We start from the raw sequence: 19,416 nt of genomic DNA, 5'->3' as shown, positions 1-19,416 counted from the left end.
GATTTTTCTATAATAATTCCACCTATTGATTAATCATGAATAATTTCAATTTTAAGGTGCATTTGTCTAGAGTAAACTTGAGTAACCTAATGATCTGCTATAGTAGGTAATTCACCAAAAAATTAAACTGAAAATTAATTCAAAATTAGAGAAAAATTTTGAAAATTTACATAATAAGTTTCAAATAGTAAAAAAATCATAAATTTTTTTGAACATTTTTTAAATATTTTTTTGACATTTTATTTTAATTTATCTTTGTTTTAGAAAAAAATAAAACTTGTTATAGCAAGTCATCTGATCACCGGATTTACTCTAGGAAAATAACTCACAAAGTTGGGATTATTCATAGTTAATTAATAGGTGGAATTATTGTAGGAAAATCACCATTAGATTGGATTATTTTAGGTAATTTTTCCTATAAAAAAATGGGAAAATTATAAGTAAAAATTTAAGTAAAACTTAGAAATAAGCCAAGTTTACTAAATACAACTTGAGAGAAATATTTAAAAGTGAAACAAGAGAAAATTGTTATTAATTTATATAGATATGGACAATATTACTCCCTTTGCATTCTTTTGTTAGTCCACTTTAAAAAAATTTCATTGTTGGAGAAAAATTTAACTAAGATTTTTAAGAAAATATTGAAGAAAAAATATATTTTTGTAAGATTTTATTAGATTCATCTTCGTGTATAGTTTTTAGTATATAGTTTTGTAATTTTCGTAATGCGTATTAGAAACATTGAGTAACGATTTCCTTTGATAAGTGCAACAAGTAAAACAAAAGAAGTGCTAATTTTACTTCTGTTTTCTATATTGTGAATAAAAAGATATGATGTTAAAGTACATAGATATGAACATTTAATTGCTTATAAAATGAGTAGTTAGAGGACATTTATTTTCACATTTAAAAAAAAAAAAAAAAGAACCTTTAAGTGAATATTTGTCAACATTCTAATAGCATTTCTTCTTGCTCCTAAATCATTCAATCCGAATAGTAAAGCTCTTGCACATTAAAGCTATACACCAGTCAAAATCATACTATATTCAAAACTCGAGACTACGATACAGCTTTTTTCACAGGTCAAGTACCCATTTTTAAATTACAATATTTTTGTCAGCTTGATGGTGAAGAACACACACATATGAATGAAGATATGTGCTTTTGATAATCTATGAACCATTTAATTCCTCGTGCTTGCGTCTTGAACTATCGAACTTGCCCAAAGATTCTTCGGAAATAGGAAGCAATAGCACATGGCTGAACGAAATTTGCACAAAATTGTCTAAGCATTTGATGATGGAAGCTTGTAATCAAGCATCTCCCTAATATTCAACTTAATTGAAGGTCCCATTGATGAGCTTATATGTGCACTTTTCCAGTATACTCCTTTAGCACCTGATGGTTTGTTGCTCTCCACCGATTTCTGGAGCATTAAGGTCGAAAGTTATAAAGAATCAAATAGAATACATCGTAATTTCCATGATAAAGGGAAAAAGAACGTACAACTGTGGCAAGAAAGTTTATAAGAAGATCCTCCTCCTCAAAGTTCAACTTTCCAAAGGGAATGTGCACAATTCCAGTTTTATCAACTCTATACTCGACCTTCCCCTTCTTGAATTCTTCCACTGCCTGGAAATTCATAGAAGCGACGTATTTCAGTTTTTGATCTCAGCATAAGAATGATCAAAAATTACATTTTCCGCATTTAGTTTCCTCGGATGCCCATCTCTATTAGCAACACCCTTAAACTATCCTTTCTATTATTACTTTATTAGTGATAGTGAGTTTCTCTTGGAGGGACTGATGTCAGTGTCACGAGCCAACAGTTCAAATAAATCAAGAATGATGTAGCTATTTATGCTGATCAACAACAACATTTCATACTCTAATGCCATTAAGTAGCTCCCACCTATGTGGGGTTTGGAGGATCAAATGTATGCAACTTTACTCTTGTTAGGAACAACAAGGACTTAAGGACTTTGTTTCCGATTAACCCTTAGTGGCAAACATCATCGGCAATTTCACATGAATAAGAAATGCACATGATTTAATGAGCCGTTTTAAAGAGCTATTTACGCCGATGTACAACAAAATATCACAATTGTTTTACCTGAGCGACATTTGTCGTGACAGTCCCAGCTTTTGGAGTTGGCATGAGCCCTCGTGGCCCCAAAATCCTTCCTAGACTGGCAACCTGTGGCATATACCGAGCATAATTAGATTTTGAGTTCAGAAATCACACACGAGGATAAGCTTATCAAGAAGCTTTAATTTTGACTTTGACCAGCCAAAGATATCACGACATGAAATTCATATAAATGAAGCAACTGATAGACATAGCTAGCAAAAAGCTTCTTTACAATTGCTCATACATAATAACAGGAAGTGATAGAAGAGCAAATACCTTGGCCATCATGTCAGAAGTTGCAATTAATTTATCAAAATCCATAAAACCCCCTTTTATTTGTTCTATCAATTCTTCCCCACCAACTATATCTGCTCCTGCAGCTTTGGCTTCGTCAATCTTGTCACCTGCAATTGTATAATTCTGGCCTGAGTTACAAATCTTCAGGAAAATGAACACAAAATGTATATCAAATATGTTCCTTCCAACACAAAGTTAAACTCTTATTCCAAATGAGAACGCTCCAAGACTGATTTTCCATATATGTAGTGATGTTTGACATCCTAAAGCTTTTATATGCTGTTTTTTGTGAAGTTCACTGTTTTTTAGTACACAAGTCCATAACCATACCATGTCGATTCCAAACAGGGTTCCTGAATCCTGTCTTGATTCAGAAATTCCAATTAAAGTACCATGCAAAATACCCAGTCTTTTCTCTTCCTCCATCCCTATCCCATGGACCAATAACATACGAATCGAAAAGAAACCTTTTCTTCTCCATAAATTGCTATTTTCAATTCCTTTCTGATGCCCTCCAAAGAACAATCCCGAATTGGATCATCCTAAATTGACGGGCTAGTCGGTTTATGATAGCTAAAACTAAAAAAGTTCTCATGGAAAATGCAACCAAGGTGGGTATTTTAACAAACTTTTAGTAGTATCCACGAACAAAGAAGAGGTCCAGTTCAAAAGTGCAAAGGAGAATGATCTGCCCAAGATGAATATAGGTGATGATTACAGTATTGTACCATATAGGTTAACAATTATTCATTATGATTACCCAAGAAGTTGGAAATCCAACGTTCCACCAGTATACCATATTCAACTTCATGATATGACAAAAGTAAATAGTTTTTGAGACTACATTTCATAACAGACCCCAAAAGGATTTTCACTATTGCACAAGTCGAGCTCCTTATCATCACCACGAAACAATAATAAGGTTTTCAAAAAAGATCACATCATTGCATTTTGAACCCAAAGATTGAAAATTAGAGCAAGACACTAAATACTATCGATAGTCAAGATAATATAGTGAAATGTGATTATCTATATTTCTAATAGACAGCATGTTCTCTCATGAATGGAAACTACATGTCCAGCTAAGTAGCTTCAAGAAATTACTAAACCCCTCTCCATCTCAGAATTCCTTGTGTATTTCGTCCATGTAGAAAGGTCTATACTCACACCAAGTTCAACCATGAACTGTGGTAGTTACAATAATAACTGAACATAGCCTGAATAAGCAACTGTTGTTATCAACAACTATCAAAATTATAAAGAAGCAGCTCTAAAAGTATAATTCTTCAACTGTTTCCACACCATTGGCTCAAGCTGATAGGAGACATTCTCATTCATAGATAGACAAGAGAATTTCAACAATGTATTGAAACCCGTACCTTGAGCAAGCACGGCTATTTTGACTGATGTTCCAGTTCCTTTTGGCAAACTCACCTGTGAAGCATCTTCAATCAGCATCGAACTTTTACAATGAATTCATAGAATTAAAAAAGCAGAAGAAAAAGCCCTTTCTTGGGAAAGGGGCACATTGTTAATCTAAGACGTACGGTTGCTCTCAGCTGTTGATCATTGTATTTGGGATCAATGTTGAGACGGAAATGAGCCTCAGCAGTTTCTATGAACTTTGTGTTAGACATTTGCTTCATCAAAAATATAGCAGTTTTCAAGTCATACTCCTGTTTGACTTCTCTAAGTTTTTGAATCTCCAAAAACCTTTTTGACCTTGTCTGACAATATAGCAACCAAGCATTAGTACATCACAGCTTAAAGTCCTTTAAATCCTATCTATACTGGTAGGATCAATTCCCTTTCCCCTTTCACCCTTACTTGTAGGGATACTCCAGTCTTACCCTCGATAAAAATAACTATTCATGCAAAGCCACAAGGACCACAATGCATCTAAAGAATTGCAATTTAGATTGCCGGAAACTCATAAGACAGTCTATAAGTGAAAATATAGCCCTCTTAAAAGAACACAAATATAAGCTAATTAACTAAACTATCATAAACTAATAAAATGAAATAGGTTACCCTAAATTCAAATCTTCCTACTTATCAATTCTAAACTCTTTAATTAGACAATGATTACAATTCAAGACTCATATCACCATTCTCAGTTCATCACAGTATATATAATTTGGGAACTTCAATAAATCCCATCACTGAAGTAAAGCACCAATTATGTAATTGCCAATCACCAATATCACAGAATTACAATCCGACTGAACACAAAATAAACAAAACCCAGAAGCAAAATCAATCAGTAAGCCAATAATTCCCCAAAATTAAAACTACAAAAAAATCCAAAAAAAAAAGAATTAAGAAATGAGATAAGTGATATACCCTATCTCTCTTCAAGGGCAAAGCAGCTTTGCCCTTCTTTGGTTTAGTAGGCAAAGTGGCAACACCACCCCTTTCTCCTTCTACTTCCTCTTCCTCAACCACAGCAGGCTCTGCTTCTGCAGAAACAGCAACGTGAAAAGAATTAAAATTGGGCTGTTTTTGGGAATTGATATCAACCCATCTGAGACATTTTCTTTCTCTTTGATTTAGGGTTAATGAGTAGTTTGAATAATTGAGAAAAAGGGGTTTCTGGGTATGAAAAGAAGGATTAAAGGAAAGGTCTTGCTGGTGATGAAAGTTGGAAGAAGCACAAGTGAGGGTTATTGATGGAGATGTAACAGAAGCCATTTTTGGTCACAGAAGAATGAAGATAGTGTAGTGAATTTGCCTATCCAAAATTGAAGTTATGTAGAATTGTACAAGTATAAATTAGAAGCAGATAAGAAAAGAGAATAGAGAGATACAGAAAGGAAGAGAAATTGGGATGAGGAGAGATAATTCACAACAGTTTGGTTGGGCTGAGAAAGTATTTCTGTCTTTCAAGTATGGGCTAGACTTGCAAAGAATATGGATAGTCCACACCACCAAGGCCCAAGATTTTTTTACATATAGGAAATTTGAAAAAAATAAGATTATTTAACAACTTTATTCCAAAAACAAGCTTCGTAAAAATATTAATCCCAAAATAAGCGTCCGTACATTCAAACCTAGGCTTGGTGTAATATCGCTCTTACTAATAGCGAAATAAAAAAAAATAAAAATTCATAAAGCTTAAGCTCGCTGTTAGTAACAGCGATCAACTCCTTAAGTCGTTGTTACTAACAGCGACTTAAGTTTTCAGTCCTCCATCTTCTTCGTCATTTCAGTTTAGTTTTTCATTCCAACCTACGAGATCTCCCTCTTCTTTCCACCATTAAAATCAACTTCATCCTTCAATTAATCTCATCAAATTCCAAGTTTGTACTACTAATTACGCTTGTCATCTTCCTACATTCACTTAAGGTACTATTTTTTTATGCTTTTTTCCATTTTCGAAAATTAGGGTTCACAACATGTTCATGAAATTTCACATAAATGCAGGTTCTTAAACTTGAAATTTAGTACTTGTTGTTGATCTACAGCCTATTAAGGTACGTTTTTATTATAAATTTTTTAGTTCTTGTTGAATTTAAAATGTATGTCATTTATGGTGGTCATTTACACTTTTACTCTATGAATATGTCAAATGTACTTGTTATTTGCCATAATCTTCATATTGAGGTTGTTTGTTCATGAGTTTAATGTAGAAAATATTTTAGTTTAATGTAGAGAATGTTTGAATGCAAAACTTAAATTTAATCAATTTTGTTATGTAGTATATATTTATGAACGTGATGGAGATGTTGATTTTTGTACGTATTGTTGTAGAAATGACTTCATTTCGTGTGACTGTTGTATGCTTTTGGAATGGTTCAATTCGATCAAGTATTAACAATGTTAAGTATGTTGGGGGAAGACGTAAACTGTTTGCATGCAACTCAAACATGGATTTGAATGAATTTAAACATTTTATATGCTCTAAGATTGGCATTGACACTACAAGAAGTACTGTTAATGTAAGTTTTAAGTACAATATGAGTGGAGATTTGTTAGCTTTTCCGGTTGAGGATAAGGAGGCTATAGATGCAATATGGGAGTATTCAAAGTCTACCTCTACTCCTTCTTTAGAGTTATACGTAGAAGAGGTACCCCTAGGGAATCAAGATGTCAATAATGTTGTGGAAACAAATGCATTCCTGAATGTAACTTCTTCAGCTCCTTCCCATACGCCCTTCCTTACCCAAGAAACCGAAAATCCCTTTATGCCATCTTCCTCTTATTCTTCTAATGAACTCAATCAACTTCAAAACCAAGTCTCAAATGATGATACTTTTAACTTAGAAGATACAAATGAGCCTTGTGGAGATGTTAATAGTGAGAGTAATGAATTCGTAGAAGCTCCTTCTGAGGACGATGTGGGTGTTGACGAGGAGGCTCTAGCTAATGACATGAGCTTAGGCAACATTCCAACAATCATTCCTCCTACACCTTATGCACTAGTTCCCCCTGTAGATGAACACGTTGAGGACAACTCTTGGAGGTCTTGGGATTGTGATACAACCTACACCGATGAAGGAGAGTTTCAAAAGGGTATGATGTTTGATAACAAGGATGCGTTGTTGGATGCTATTAGATTGTATCATATTCGTAGGAACGTTGAGTACCGAACTGAGACTTCAAATTAAACCGTGCTCACTTTGAAGTGTAAGAGAGGGTGTGCTTGGAGACTTAGGGCTAGGAAGAGCTCCTATTCACCTTTATGGGAGATTTTTACATATAAAGGGAAGCATGGGGGTTGTGTATTAAGTGCTGAAAATGTGTCAGTTGGACACATTCATTTAACATCTTCCGTGATTAACAATCTTATTAGAAATTGTGTTGCTAAAGACCCATCAATTAAGGTCTCTATAGTAAGACAAATGGTGAAAGACCAATTTGGTGTCGAAGTGACCTATAAGCGGGCATGGTGTGCTAAACTGCAAGCCCTTCTCTCCATCTATGGTACATGGGAAGATTCTTATCCTCTTCTTCCACGCTTCTTGAAACCATTGCAAGTTTCTAACCCCCGAGGACTGTAGTTGAGTGGTTCTTTAAGGAAGATACTGATGTTGGTGTTTACGTCCGTCCTAGAATTAGAACTTTCCAACGTGTGTTCTAGGCTTTTAAACCTAGTATTGAGGGGTTCAAGTATTGCAAACCCCTTATTGCCATTGACAGAACACACTTGTATGGTAAGTATCGCCATACATTATTAATTGCGATTGCTCAAGATGGCAACAAGGAATCTTCCCGCTTGCCTTTGCTTTGGTCGAGAAAGAATGCATAGCTGCGTGGTCTTGGTTTATGGCGTGTGTTCGTAAGCATGTGATGCATAGTCCAGGTTTATGTGTTATTTTTGATAGACATGCGGGCATTCTAGTAACCATGGAGGAGCCGGAATGGCAACCTCCGAATGCCCATCATAGGTTTTGCTTGCGGCATTTGTTAAGTAACTTCAACCGTTAAGGTAAACAGTAGAACTTGCACGTCAAGGTAAATAGTATCTGTATTTGAGTATATAAACATAAAGACTATGAAACAAATAAATAACATAAGTAAACAATTTGAGTATTTCTTAAGTGTTTTTACAATAAAAAACGCTTAGTTATTGTTGAATTGCAGTAGAGATGGATCCAGCAGCTCTAGGCCCTCGCGACCTAAGCGTGCTTACGATGCAGGCGGATCACAGGAGTGGTGTACTGTGGGATGTCCAGGTTAGTTAACTTAGTATTTTGATTTTATACGCCTTAATACTTTAACTTTATGCTAATATAATCTTTGCGTTCAGGTGTTCGACACGAAGACCATATACACCAGGCATCCCGACTCTGCTCCGTGGGCCATTGACGCGCGGATCATCCCTTACCTTCAGCAAGCGAGGTTGTACGACTTCCACCTCATCGCGTATGGGAGAGTCGTTCGGGTGCTAGTCACGGCTTTAGTCGAGCGGTGGCGCCAAGAGACCCATACCTTCCACCTACCTCTAGGTGAGGCTACTGTCACTTTACTTGATGTAGCTGTGCTTACACGACTTCCCATCGAGGGGTATGCCGTGTGCACCGTTCGGCGGATTACATGCCGTGGTTCCTCTCCATCACTCGTCGATGGATGACACCACGAGGTATCATCGCGGCAGCCCAGTACGCTCCCGCAGCATCGACGATGACACACTTTGTAAGTATTCTTGAACGTTGATTATTATCCATAGAACTTACACGTTATACATTTCATTAATACTTAAGTCTTAATACAGGCACAGGGCATTGTATCTGTTGATTCAATTAGGAACGGGAACAGCAACAAGAGGGGGGGTGAATTGTTGTTGTTGCAAGTTTAAGCGATTGTGCCCTGTTTTTGCGGAATTATTCAAAATAAATAAAGCTTAAACTAAGAGCAAAATAATAAGAGAGACACACGATTTTACGTGGAAACCTTTTGGGCCTAAACAAAAGGAAAAACCACGACCACTTGGGATTTCTAACAACTTCACTATGTTTAAGGCAATTAGTTACAATTACAATAAACACCTTACTTCACTCGAAGCGAAACAACTAGGCCAACTCTTCACTCTCTAATTGCTTTACTCAAAGCAACAAACTTAGCTTTACAATAAGCTAATCCTCTCTAGCTTTACTAAAAGCTATCTAACTTCCCCCTTAGACTCACCCGAGTCTAATTACATAAACTCTCAAAATCCCTTACAAAAAGGATAGAAATTCTCTAAAATAAATCAAAGAGTTGCATCAAGAAAATATTATAAATTAATTGGCAATTTTAAGAACAAAATATTTCTTGTAAAATCCAACAAAAACGTATGAAAACACTTAAGCACAAAACGTTGGATTACTTCTCATTTTTTTAAAAACCGGAATTAACTTGCAATTTATAGAAAATAATATTCCTAAGAAAATGGAATAATCCAATCCATCATCCCACTATCAAGAGATCATGGGAGTAATGTGGATTAAGCAAACACACGGTTATTTCCATAAGATTTGATTAAGTCAAATCACACGTGTACAAAAACAATAACCGCTGTTCCCTTAATAACCGCTGTTCCCTAAAGTAGCAGTTTCTTCAGTAGTAATTCCTGTTCCCCAAATTAATGGCTGGAACTTTATGCTATACTTAGAAAACGGTTAATCTTAGTGGGAATGATTGCTTGCTATTTTTTAGGAATAAAAACCGGTTAGAAAGATTTGCTAAGACTAATTCAAAGTTAGTTAATTCTATTTTTAACAAATCCAGGATTTACTAAAAATAGATCCTAAAATAAAGGATCTTAACAAATAAAACGTGAATTCATTTTCTTTAACAAAAACGATTTGCCAATTAACTTTAATAAATTATTACTGCAACAATTTAATTTAAAATACATCAACTAAAAAAAATAATAATTAAAATATGATAAACAGAATTTTTAGTCAACGTAGTCAACCTTCAGCTCAGGAACAGTGTGCTGTCTCCAGACTTCAGTTTAGCTAGAACATCGAACTTAGGAACAGTAGATCTGCTGTCTCCATTTTACATCCCAAGCGATATGCTTTTCCTAACATCAATTGAAACCTTTTGACATGTACGTTTCCATAAGCTAAGGCATAGGTACTATCAACGATCATTATCACGACCGGATATCGACCTGCACAAAATCTCTAAACACATATTTGCTAAAGTGTAGTCATCATCAAAACTCAAGAGGTCCAACAAATTCCCCCTTTTTGATGATGACAAACTTTTCAAACAAACTTAAAAACAAAATAGAGTAAACCAATGTTGAAGAGTATGTTAGAGATCAAAACAACTCTTCTTAACTAAATATCATGATTCCAGTTACTCTAGAAATAATCAAAACAACAACTTTATATTATTTCATCATAAAATCAAACAATGAGAAAAAAAAATGTTGATTTAAAAGAAATTAGCATAAACAAACAACTAGTAACACAAACATCAGAAACAAACCAGCACCTTAATCCATAAGTCCAACATAATAGATTTAACTAGATCTCAAACATGCTCAAGAATTATTTAAGTTTGTGCCAAATATTCCCCCTTTTGACATCATTCAAAAAGAAGATAAGCAATCAAACCACAGCACTAAACATATAGTTATAGTCAAAGAGAGAATAAGGATGCACAAATTAAAAAGCAATAACAATGAATGTAAGCATGATAAGCAATGACTAATCAAACCTAACAGTTAGTAGCATATGTAAAAAGGTTTAACAAAGTTAACAATGTTTAAGAGGTGTACCCCAGCTGGTACCAAAAGACAAAGAAATTGTTTGGTGACAGAGATAGTAACAAGGAAACACAAAAGATATTAAAAGAGAACTAGGAAGCAGGGGCATCTTCATCAATATATTCTGTTTCCACCTCCACTGTATCCAATTTAGCACCAAGACGAGCCTCCATTTGAGTCATCTGGTCAGCTAATGAGGCTAGGGAAACACGAATCTCATCTTGAAATTTGAAGAAGCGATCCTGCAAATCATCAAGCTTAAGGAGAATGGAGTATAAGGGGGCAGTAGGAACGGTTGCCTGATCAAAGCGTTGTCTGTGAAATGATGGTGGTGGTGATCTTGGTGTTGGTGATGGTGGTGTTGGAGTGGTTGGCTTTGGTGAGGGAAAACTATTGGGTTCAGCCCTAGAGTCATCATCAAGAGTAACTTCAGGTCCCATCCCCTTGTCTTCTTCCTCCTTATCAGAAGGAACAACCTCCTGTTCCTTAACTCCAGCTCCTTCTTTCTCCTGTTCCTCCTTTTCAACTTCTTTTTCCTGTTCCTCCTTCTCCACTTCTTCTTCTACTTCCTGTTCCTCCTTTTCCTTCCCCTCTTCCTCCTGTTCCTCATCATCAAAATCAATTTCAATCTGTTCCACAGTATTTTCAAGGATCCCTTCCTCATTTAATTTAAGGCGCAAGTTATTCAAACATTTTGCACCTATCATGTTACTGGGACCCATAGGAAAACTGTATTCTCCAAGTGGAACACCAAATTTTGAGAAAATCCAGGACAACAAACCACCATAGCCTACCATACATCTTTTGGCTATACAATCATTTAAATGCGAAATCATCAAGGAAGGAAAGTTAATCTTTATATTGTTCACCATACAGTAAATCAAAGTGGCATCTCGAAGACTTACCTCACTGCGTTTTGAATTTCGTGGTAAAATAAACCTTCGAGCAATATTGTAAAGTAACTTGTGTAAGGGGGACAAAACATTGTGACTCACTTTACCTCTCTTTTGCCTAACACCTAAACATCTCCAAACATCCTTCTCATCAATCCCAGAAAACGCAATTTTTGACCCAACATAATAAACATCAAAACCAGTGGCTGGTACTCCTAGCCACTGTCCTAACGTCATACTATCAAACTCAATTTTAATTTCTTTAATTGAACTTGAACAGACTCCATCATTAATAGAAAAGTTAGAGATGAACTCACGCATAATTTCTGGGTAAATGGGATTGCAGCAGTAATCGCACATGAGTGATTCCCAATGTTGAGTTTGTAGAATTTTGTGAAATTGAGGAAAGTTTGTAGTCTCATACCATTCTTTGTCAAGGCCAAAGCCAACTGACATTTCTTTGGAAAGTTCCTCAGCGTTTAAGTAGTGGGTTACCTTCATTTTCTTTACAGAACGGGTTGGAGGTTTCTTGGATCCTCTTGATCTCTTACTGCTTGCATGTATTTTCGGGGAGATGGGGGTTCCCTCCTGTTCTTTTGATGAAGACTCAGACTTAGGAGTGTGAGAAGGTGGGTAGATGACTTGAAGAGGTACAGGTTGCTTCATTTTAGAGTTCTGGTTTTTGATTTTCATGGAAGTTTTGAAAGAGAAGAGCAAGAGAAATGGAGAGAATGACGGTTTAGGGTTGAGTGAAAGGGAAAGGGTAATGATTATGAAGTGAAGGATGGAACGTGAGGGAGTGGGTTTATTTGTGAGAGGTGACGGTTACTAAATGTTCCATTTTCCTTAGTTATGCATTTTGATACAGAGACACGAAATGGAGACAGATGAATTTGATGATCCAACTCCTACTTCCAAAAAAAATTGCTGGAAAAAAAATTTATATATAATTTTAATTTTTTTTTTTTATTTTTTATTATTATTTTTTTTTAATATTTTTTTTTTATTTTTTTTTTATTTTTATTATATATTTATAATAAGAAAATGATAATATTATGCTACTACCGTTTGATCAAAATAATCATGCAATCATAAGAACATTCAAAGTATATTCCCTTAAAAAAAATGCGTACCTGATCCTTTCGATAATTGATCTTTCAATCAAGTTTATTGTGGTTGATTGATCATTTTCAATTTTTATTTTGTCTCTAAGAATCATATATGACACTTCCTTTAATGCAGCTTGATCATGCCAAGTTCCAATCTCATTTTCTCATGCTGTTCCCTTGGAAGCGGTTTGGTCATGATATCTGCTATTTGCTCGTTAGTGTTTACATGCTTAACAATAATATTTTTATTTTCAACATTATCCTTAAGAAAATGATGCCTAATATGGATGTGCTTTACTCGTGAGTGATGCACTGGATCTTTGGATATGCATATGGCACTGGTATTATCGCAATAAATAGGAACACATGCATACTTAATACCAAAGTCTCTTAGCTGCTGCTTTATCCATATCATTTGGGAACAGCAAGCTGCTGCTGCTACGTACTCAGCTTCAGCAGTTGATAATGCAACAGTGTTTTGTTTCTTGGAGCTCCACGAAACTAAACATGAGCCAAGAAATTGTACCATACCTGACGTGCTTTTTCTATTAACAAGATCTCCTGCATAATCTGCATCACTAAAGCCTTTCAAATCAAAGACATCACTTTTAGGATAAAATAATGATAAATCATCTGTTCCCTTTAGATATCTCAAAATACGTTTCACTGCAGTTAGATGTGATTCTTTAGGGTTAGATTGAAATCTCGCACATAAACCAACACTAAATGAAATATCGGGTCTACTAGCAGTTAGATATAATAAAGATCCAATCATGCCTCTATACATAGTTTGGTCAATATTTGTTCCATTTGTATCTTCATCTAATCTTACATTAGTAGCCATGGGTGTATGGTTGGTTTTAGCGTTATTCAAGCCATATTTCTTAAGAAGTTCTTTTATATATTTTTGTTGATGAATAAAGATACCATTAGCAGTTTGTTTAATTTGCAAACCAAGAAAGAAATTTAATTCTCCCATCATGCTCATTTCAAATTCAGTGCTCATAAGGTTAGCAAATTCTTTACATAGCAATTCATTTGTGGCACCAAAAATAATATCATCAACATATATTTGAACAACTAATATATTGGAACCTTTATTCTTAAAGAATAAGGTTTTATCAATTTTACCTCTAATAAAGTCATTTTGAATCAAAAACTTTGATAGTCTTTCATACCATTGCCTTGGAGCTTGTTTCAACCCATAAAGAGCTTTATAAAGCTTATAGACATGATCAAGACACGAGGTATTCTCAAAGCCAGGCGGTTGTTCAACAAAAACTTCTTCATCAAGAAAACCATTCAAGAAAGCACATTTCACATCCATTTGATATAATTTGAAGTTCATAAATGCAGCAAAAGAAATTAAAATTCTAATAGCTTCTAACCTTGCTACTGGAGCAAATGTCTCAGTATAATCAATACCTTCTTGTTGATTGTACCCTTTGACCACGAGCCTTGCTTTGTTTCTTACAATTATTCCATGCTCATCTAGTTTGTTCCGAAATACCCATTTCAAACCAATTACCTTCTTGTGTTTCGGTTTGGGTTCTAAATGCCATACTTTGTTCCTTTCAAATTCGTTCAATTCATCTTGCATGGCTACAACCCATTCGGAATCCTTTAGAGCTTCTTCGTGATTTTTGGGTTCAAGTGATGATAGGAACGCAAAATGTGCACAAAAATTTCTCAATTGAGATCGAGTTTGTGTTCCTTTATTCAAGTCACTTACAATCAAATCAAGAGGATGGTATTTTTGATATCTCCAAGGTTTTGGCATAAAATCTCTTGTGGGAACAGTAGCATGTTCTGGTTCATCAGCTTGATTAACATTCTGTTCAGCTACTAGATTGTTCTGCTCATCTGTGGGAACAGCTGGATTGGGAACAGTTTGCTGTTCCTGATGTTCTGGCAGTTCCTGAACTTGTTCAGTACTTTCTGCTTCTGCTGGAACCGGCTGTTCACCAGCTGTTTCTTGATCATGCACTTTCAATTCTTCATCATCTTCTTCTAGATTTGCAAGACCTATCTTAAAATTATTTGTATCCTGTTCACTTGACAAAAAGTTAGTTTCATCGAAAATTATGTGAACGGATTCTTCCACACTCATTGTTCTTTTGTTATAGACTCTATATGCCTTACTTTGAGATGAGTAGCCAAGAAATACTGTTTCATCACTTCTTTCATCAAATTTACCTATATTCCGTTTTCCATTAACATGTACAAAACATTTGCATCCAAACACACGAAAATAGGCAATATTTGGTTTAACACCTTTAAACAGTTCATAGGGTGTCTTAGAAGTGATTGGTCTTATCAATACTCTATTTAAAATATAACATGCAGTATTAACAGCCTCGGCCCAAAAATTTCTAGGTAAGCCACTAGCAATTAACATAGTTCTAGCCATTTCTTCTAAAGTTCTATTTTTCCTTTCTACAACACCATTTTGTTGTGGTGTTCTAGGGGCGGAAAAATTGTGACTTATTCCATGTTCATTGCAATAACTCATAAAGCTTGAATTTTCAAATTCTTTACCATGATCTGACCTTATGTGAACAATTTGATTATTGGTAGATTTTTGTATTTTGTTAGCGAAAGAGACAAACTCATTAAAGGCTTCATCTTTACTAACTAAAAATAAAGTCCATGTAAATCTACTATAATCATCAACAATAACAAACACATATCTCTTGCCACTACGGCTTTGTATTCTCATAGGTCCACACAAATCCATGTGTAATAATTCAAGCGTTTTTGAGGTGGTCACAACATTCTTTGGTTTAAAAGATGACCTTACTTGTTTTCCTTTGGCACAAGGATCACATATTTCATCCTTAAGGAATTTTATAGATGGTAGTCCTCTAACTAGGTCTTTAGATCTTAATTTATTAATCAATGAATAACTAGCATGACCTAGACGCTTATGCCAAAGAAGTGGGTCGTCTTCTTTAACACTTAGACACGTTAGACTGTTTCTGGGAACAGTGTCCAGGTCCACTACATAAGTGTTCCCTTTTCTGATTCCCTCAAGAATGATGTCTCCTGTGTCGTTCCTAAAAATAATGCACTTTTCAGAAGTAAAGTTTACAGAGTTACCCTTATCACAAAATTGAGAAATGCTGAGTAAGTTGTGTTTCAAATTCTCGACTAAAAATACATTATCAATGGCGTGGGAACATGACCTTCCAACCTTTCCTTTGGCGATTATCTCACCCTTCATATTGTCACCGAAGGTTACTGTTCCCCCATCATAGGCTTCAAGTGAGAGAAATTTAGATTTGTCACCCGTCATATGCTTGGAACACCCACTGTCGAGATACCATGAGCTGTTCCCCCTCACTTGGACCTGTAAGATAATTAATTGTTATTTATAGGAACCCAGACTTTCTTGGGTTCCTTGTCGATCTTACATGAATCATATTTATCAATTTGAATGTTATCGACATAGTTTCTGTTAGAGACAGTATACTGTTCCCTTTTGGTGCACTGTTCCTTCAGATGGCCAGCTTTACCACAGAAGGTACAGTACCTGTCTCTAGGAAGATCAACGTAAGCTTTCTTACTTTTGTTATTCTTAAAATATTTTAGGCCTTGTGATTTCTTACTTTTAGCATCTAGAATCCATTTGGGAGTTATTTTGATTTTCCCTTTTTCTCTTAAATTTAATTCAAGATTATTATTGTTGTTATGATTGGATTCCAAATTCATTTTTAAATATTGAAAATCATTGCATAAATCTTTAGTAGATGCATCTATCAATTCCTCATTTAAGCCTAATAATTTGTATTGCGATAGCTCAATGTTAAGAATAACATTTTCCTTCTTAAGTCTCTCCATATTTTCCTTTAGGATTATATTTTGGTCCAACAAACCGAAAAATCTGTTTTGGACATCATGTCTAAAGGTGTTTATGTATGAGACATGGTCTTTGCTTACCTTAAGTTCCTTTTCTAACTTGAGACACTTATCATTGCAATTTTCAAGTTTAACTTGTGCCTCTTTTAACAACTCTTTTAATTCATTTTTACTTAGATTGAATGAACGGTCAGAAAATGAATTAGAAATATTTACCTGCTTCTCCTTGCCTTTATGCGTAGCCATGAGACATAGGTTAGCTGTCTCCTCTTCTTCGGGAACAATAGTTTCATTCTCACTTTCAGTTTCTCCCCATGCAGCAATCATGGCCTTACGAAAGTCAGTCTTGTTAAAATTTTCTTTGTTCAACGGTCTTCTTGAATCTCTTGTCTTTCCCTTGCCCTTTTCATTCTTCCATGTTGGGCAATCCTTGATGAAGTGTTCGGTACTTCCACATTTGTGGCATTCAAGATTTTTTGTTCTTCTTTCTTTGTTGTTTCTTTGATTTGCATACCTGCTGTTCCTGAAGAACTTCTTGAATTTTCGTACCAATAAAGCAGCCTCTTCCTCATCACATTCTGATTCGTCCTGTTCCCCCGCTGCCAAAGCCAGTCCCTTGTTCCTGGAACTGTCTGCTGTTCCCAAATGCAATTCATGCGTCATTAGGGAACCAGCCAGCTCCTCTAGATTGAACTTAGTAAAATCTTTGGACTCTTGTATAGCAGTAACCTTGGCCCTCCAGCGCTCATCTTGAGGAAGGCTCCTTAGGATCTTCCTTACTTGTTCATCAGTGGGAATTATTCTTCCAAGAGAGACAAGCTCGTTTGTTATGTTGGTGAACCTAGTGAACATCTCTTGGATACTTTCTCTTGGCTCCATAACAAATCTCTCGTATTTAGACATTAACAAATCAATTTTGGACCGTTTTACTTCACTTGTTCCCTCATGGGTAACAGCAAGTAGGTCCCAAATTTGCTTGGCGGATTTGCACCCCATAATTCTATTATGCTCGTTTGGTCCAAGACCACAATGAAGTAATTTTATAGCAAGAGCATTTAATTCCATTTTCTGAAAATCTTCTTTTTCATATTCGGTTATAGGTTTGGGAACAATTTCATTGTTGGAGTTAGTAGTGGTTACCTCAAAATCTCCGATTTCTATGACTCTCCAAACTTGATAATTTTCTGCTTTGATGAAGATCTCCATCCTATTCTTCCAGTATGTATAGAATTTTCCATCGAACATTGGCGGTCTTTGAGTTGAATACCCTTCTTCCATTCGCTCGTTCATAATTGACATTTTTCGGGAACACCAGAATCTGCCCTCAGGGTTTCCTGATCTTCTGGGAACAGGGCTCTGATACCAATTGTTGATTCAATTAGGAACGGGAACAGCAACAAGAGGGGGGGTGAATTGTTGTTGTTGCAAGTTTAAGCGATTGTGCCCTGTTTTTGCGGAATTATTCAAAATAAATAAAGCTTAAACTAAGAGCAAAATAATAAGAGAGACACACGATTTTACGTGGAAACCTTTTGGGCCTAAACAAAAGGAAAAACCACGACCACTTGGGATTTCTAACAACTTCACTATGTTTAAGGCAATTAGTTACAATTACAATAAACACCTTACTTCACTCGAAGCGAAACAACTAGGCCAACTCTTCACTCTCTAATTGCTTTACTCAAAGCAACAAACTTAGCTTTACAATAAGCTAATCCTCTCTAGCTTTACTAAAAGCTATCTAACTTCCCCCTTAGACTCACCCGAGTCTAATTACATAAACTCTCAAAATCCCTTACAAAAAGGATAGAAATTCTCTAAAATAAATCAAAGAGTTGCATCAAGAAAATATTATAAATTAATTGGCAATTTTAAGAACAAAATATTTCTTGTAAAATCCAACAAAAACGTATGAAAACACTTAAGCACAAAACGTTGGATTACTTCTCATTTTTTTAAAAACCGGAATTAACTTGCAATTTATAGAAAATAATATTCCTAAGAAAATGGAATAATCCAATCCATCATCCCACTATCAAGAGATCATGGGAGTAATGTGGATTAAGCAAACACACGGTTATTTCCATAAGATTTGATTAAGTCAAATCACACGTGTACAAAAACAATAACCGCTGTTCCCTTAATAACCGCTGTTCCCTAAAGTAGCAGTTTCTTCAGTAGTAATTCCTGTTCCCCAAATTAATGGCTGGAACTTTATGCTATACTTAGAAAACGGTTAATCTTAGTGGGAATGATTGCTTGCTATTTTTTAGGAATAAAAACCGGTTAGAAAGATTTGCTAAGACTAATTCAAAGTTAGTTAATTCTATTTTTAACAAATCCAGGATTTACTAAAAATAGATCCTAAAATAAAGGATCTTAACAAATAAAACGTGAATTCATTTTCTTTAACAAAAACGATTTGCCAATTAACTTTAATAAATTATTACTGCAACAATTTAATTTAAAATACATCAACTAAAAAAAATAATAATTAAAATATGATAAACAGAATTTTTAGTCAACGTAGTCAACCTTCAGCTCAGGAACAGTGTGCTGTCTCCAGACTTCAGTTTAGCTAGAACATCGAACTTAGGAACAGTAGATCTGCTGTCTCCATTTTACATCCCAAGCGATATGCTTTTCCTAACATCAATTGAAACCTTTTGACATGTACGTTTCCATAAGCTAAGGCATATGTACTATCAACGATCATTATCACGACCGGATATCGACCTGCACACAATCTCTAAACACATATTTGCTAAAGTGTAGTCATCATCAAAACTCAAGAGGTCCATCAGTATCTATCATCAGCTCCACCCAAGAGGAGCCTGTACGAGAGATTGCCCAAGGCATACTCCTAGGGACGCAGTTTCAGCACTTCATTCCAGAAGTGATCGTGCCCGACACCACTATGTACGA

General features: G+C 35.3%; 1 protein-coding gene across 1 annotated transcript; it reads right to left on the bottom strand.

Moving 5' to 3' along the window:
• Positions 1 to 941: 941 nt before the first annotated feature.
• On the bottom strand, positions 942 to 5,272 carry LOC130804319 (50S ribosomal protein L1, chloroplastic). The gene is made up of 7 exons (XM_057668713.1): positions 4,772 to 5,272; positions 3,976 to 4,155; positions 3,808 to 3,862; positions 2,408 to 2,535; positions 2,114 to 2,197; positions 1,507 to 1,632; positions 942 to 1,426 (listed from the first exon to the last, which is right to left on the bottom strand). Exons 1-7 carry the CDS (start codon positions 5,117 to 5,119, stop codon positions 1,286 to 1,288), a joined length of 1,062 nt encoding a protein of 353 aa, XP_057524696.1. The 5' UTR covers positions 5,120 to 5,272; the 3' UTR covers positions 942 to 1,285.
• Positions 5,273 to 19,416: the final 14,144 nt, after the last annotated feature.

Source organism: Amaranthus tricolor, chromosome 17 (assembly GCF_026212465.1).
Source record: "Amaranthus tricolor cultivar Red isolate AtriRed21 chromosome 17, ASM2621246v1, whole genome shotgun sequence".
Classification (NCBI taxonomy): domain Eukaryota; kingdom Viridiplantae; phylum Streptophyta; class Magnoliopsida; order Caryophyllales; family Amaranthaceae; genus Amaranthus; species Amaranthus tricolor.
Note: the sequence above shows the minus strand (reverse complement) of the source record. Positions and strands in the feature narration are given on the sequence as shown.

What these genes read in the sequence shown, in the direction of transcription:
- LOC130804319 (XM_057668713.1), bottom strand. Translation starts at nt 5,119, where the DNA reads ATGGCTTCTGTTACATCTCCATCAATAACCCTCACTTGTGCTTCTTCC. An exon ending in CTTCTGACATGATGGCCAAG is followed by an intron (nt 2,198 to 2,407) that starts GTATTTGCTCTT and finishes TATATGCCACAG; the next exon opens with GTTGCCAGTCTAGGAAGGAT. An exon ending in TAAACTTTCTTGCCACAGTT is followed by an intron (nt 1,427 to 1,506) that starts GTACGTTCTTTT and finishes TTAATGCTCCAG; the next exon opens with AAATCGGTGGAGAGCAACAA.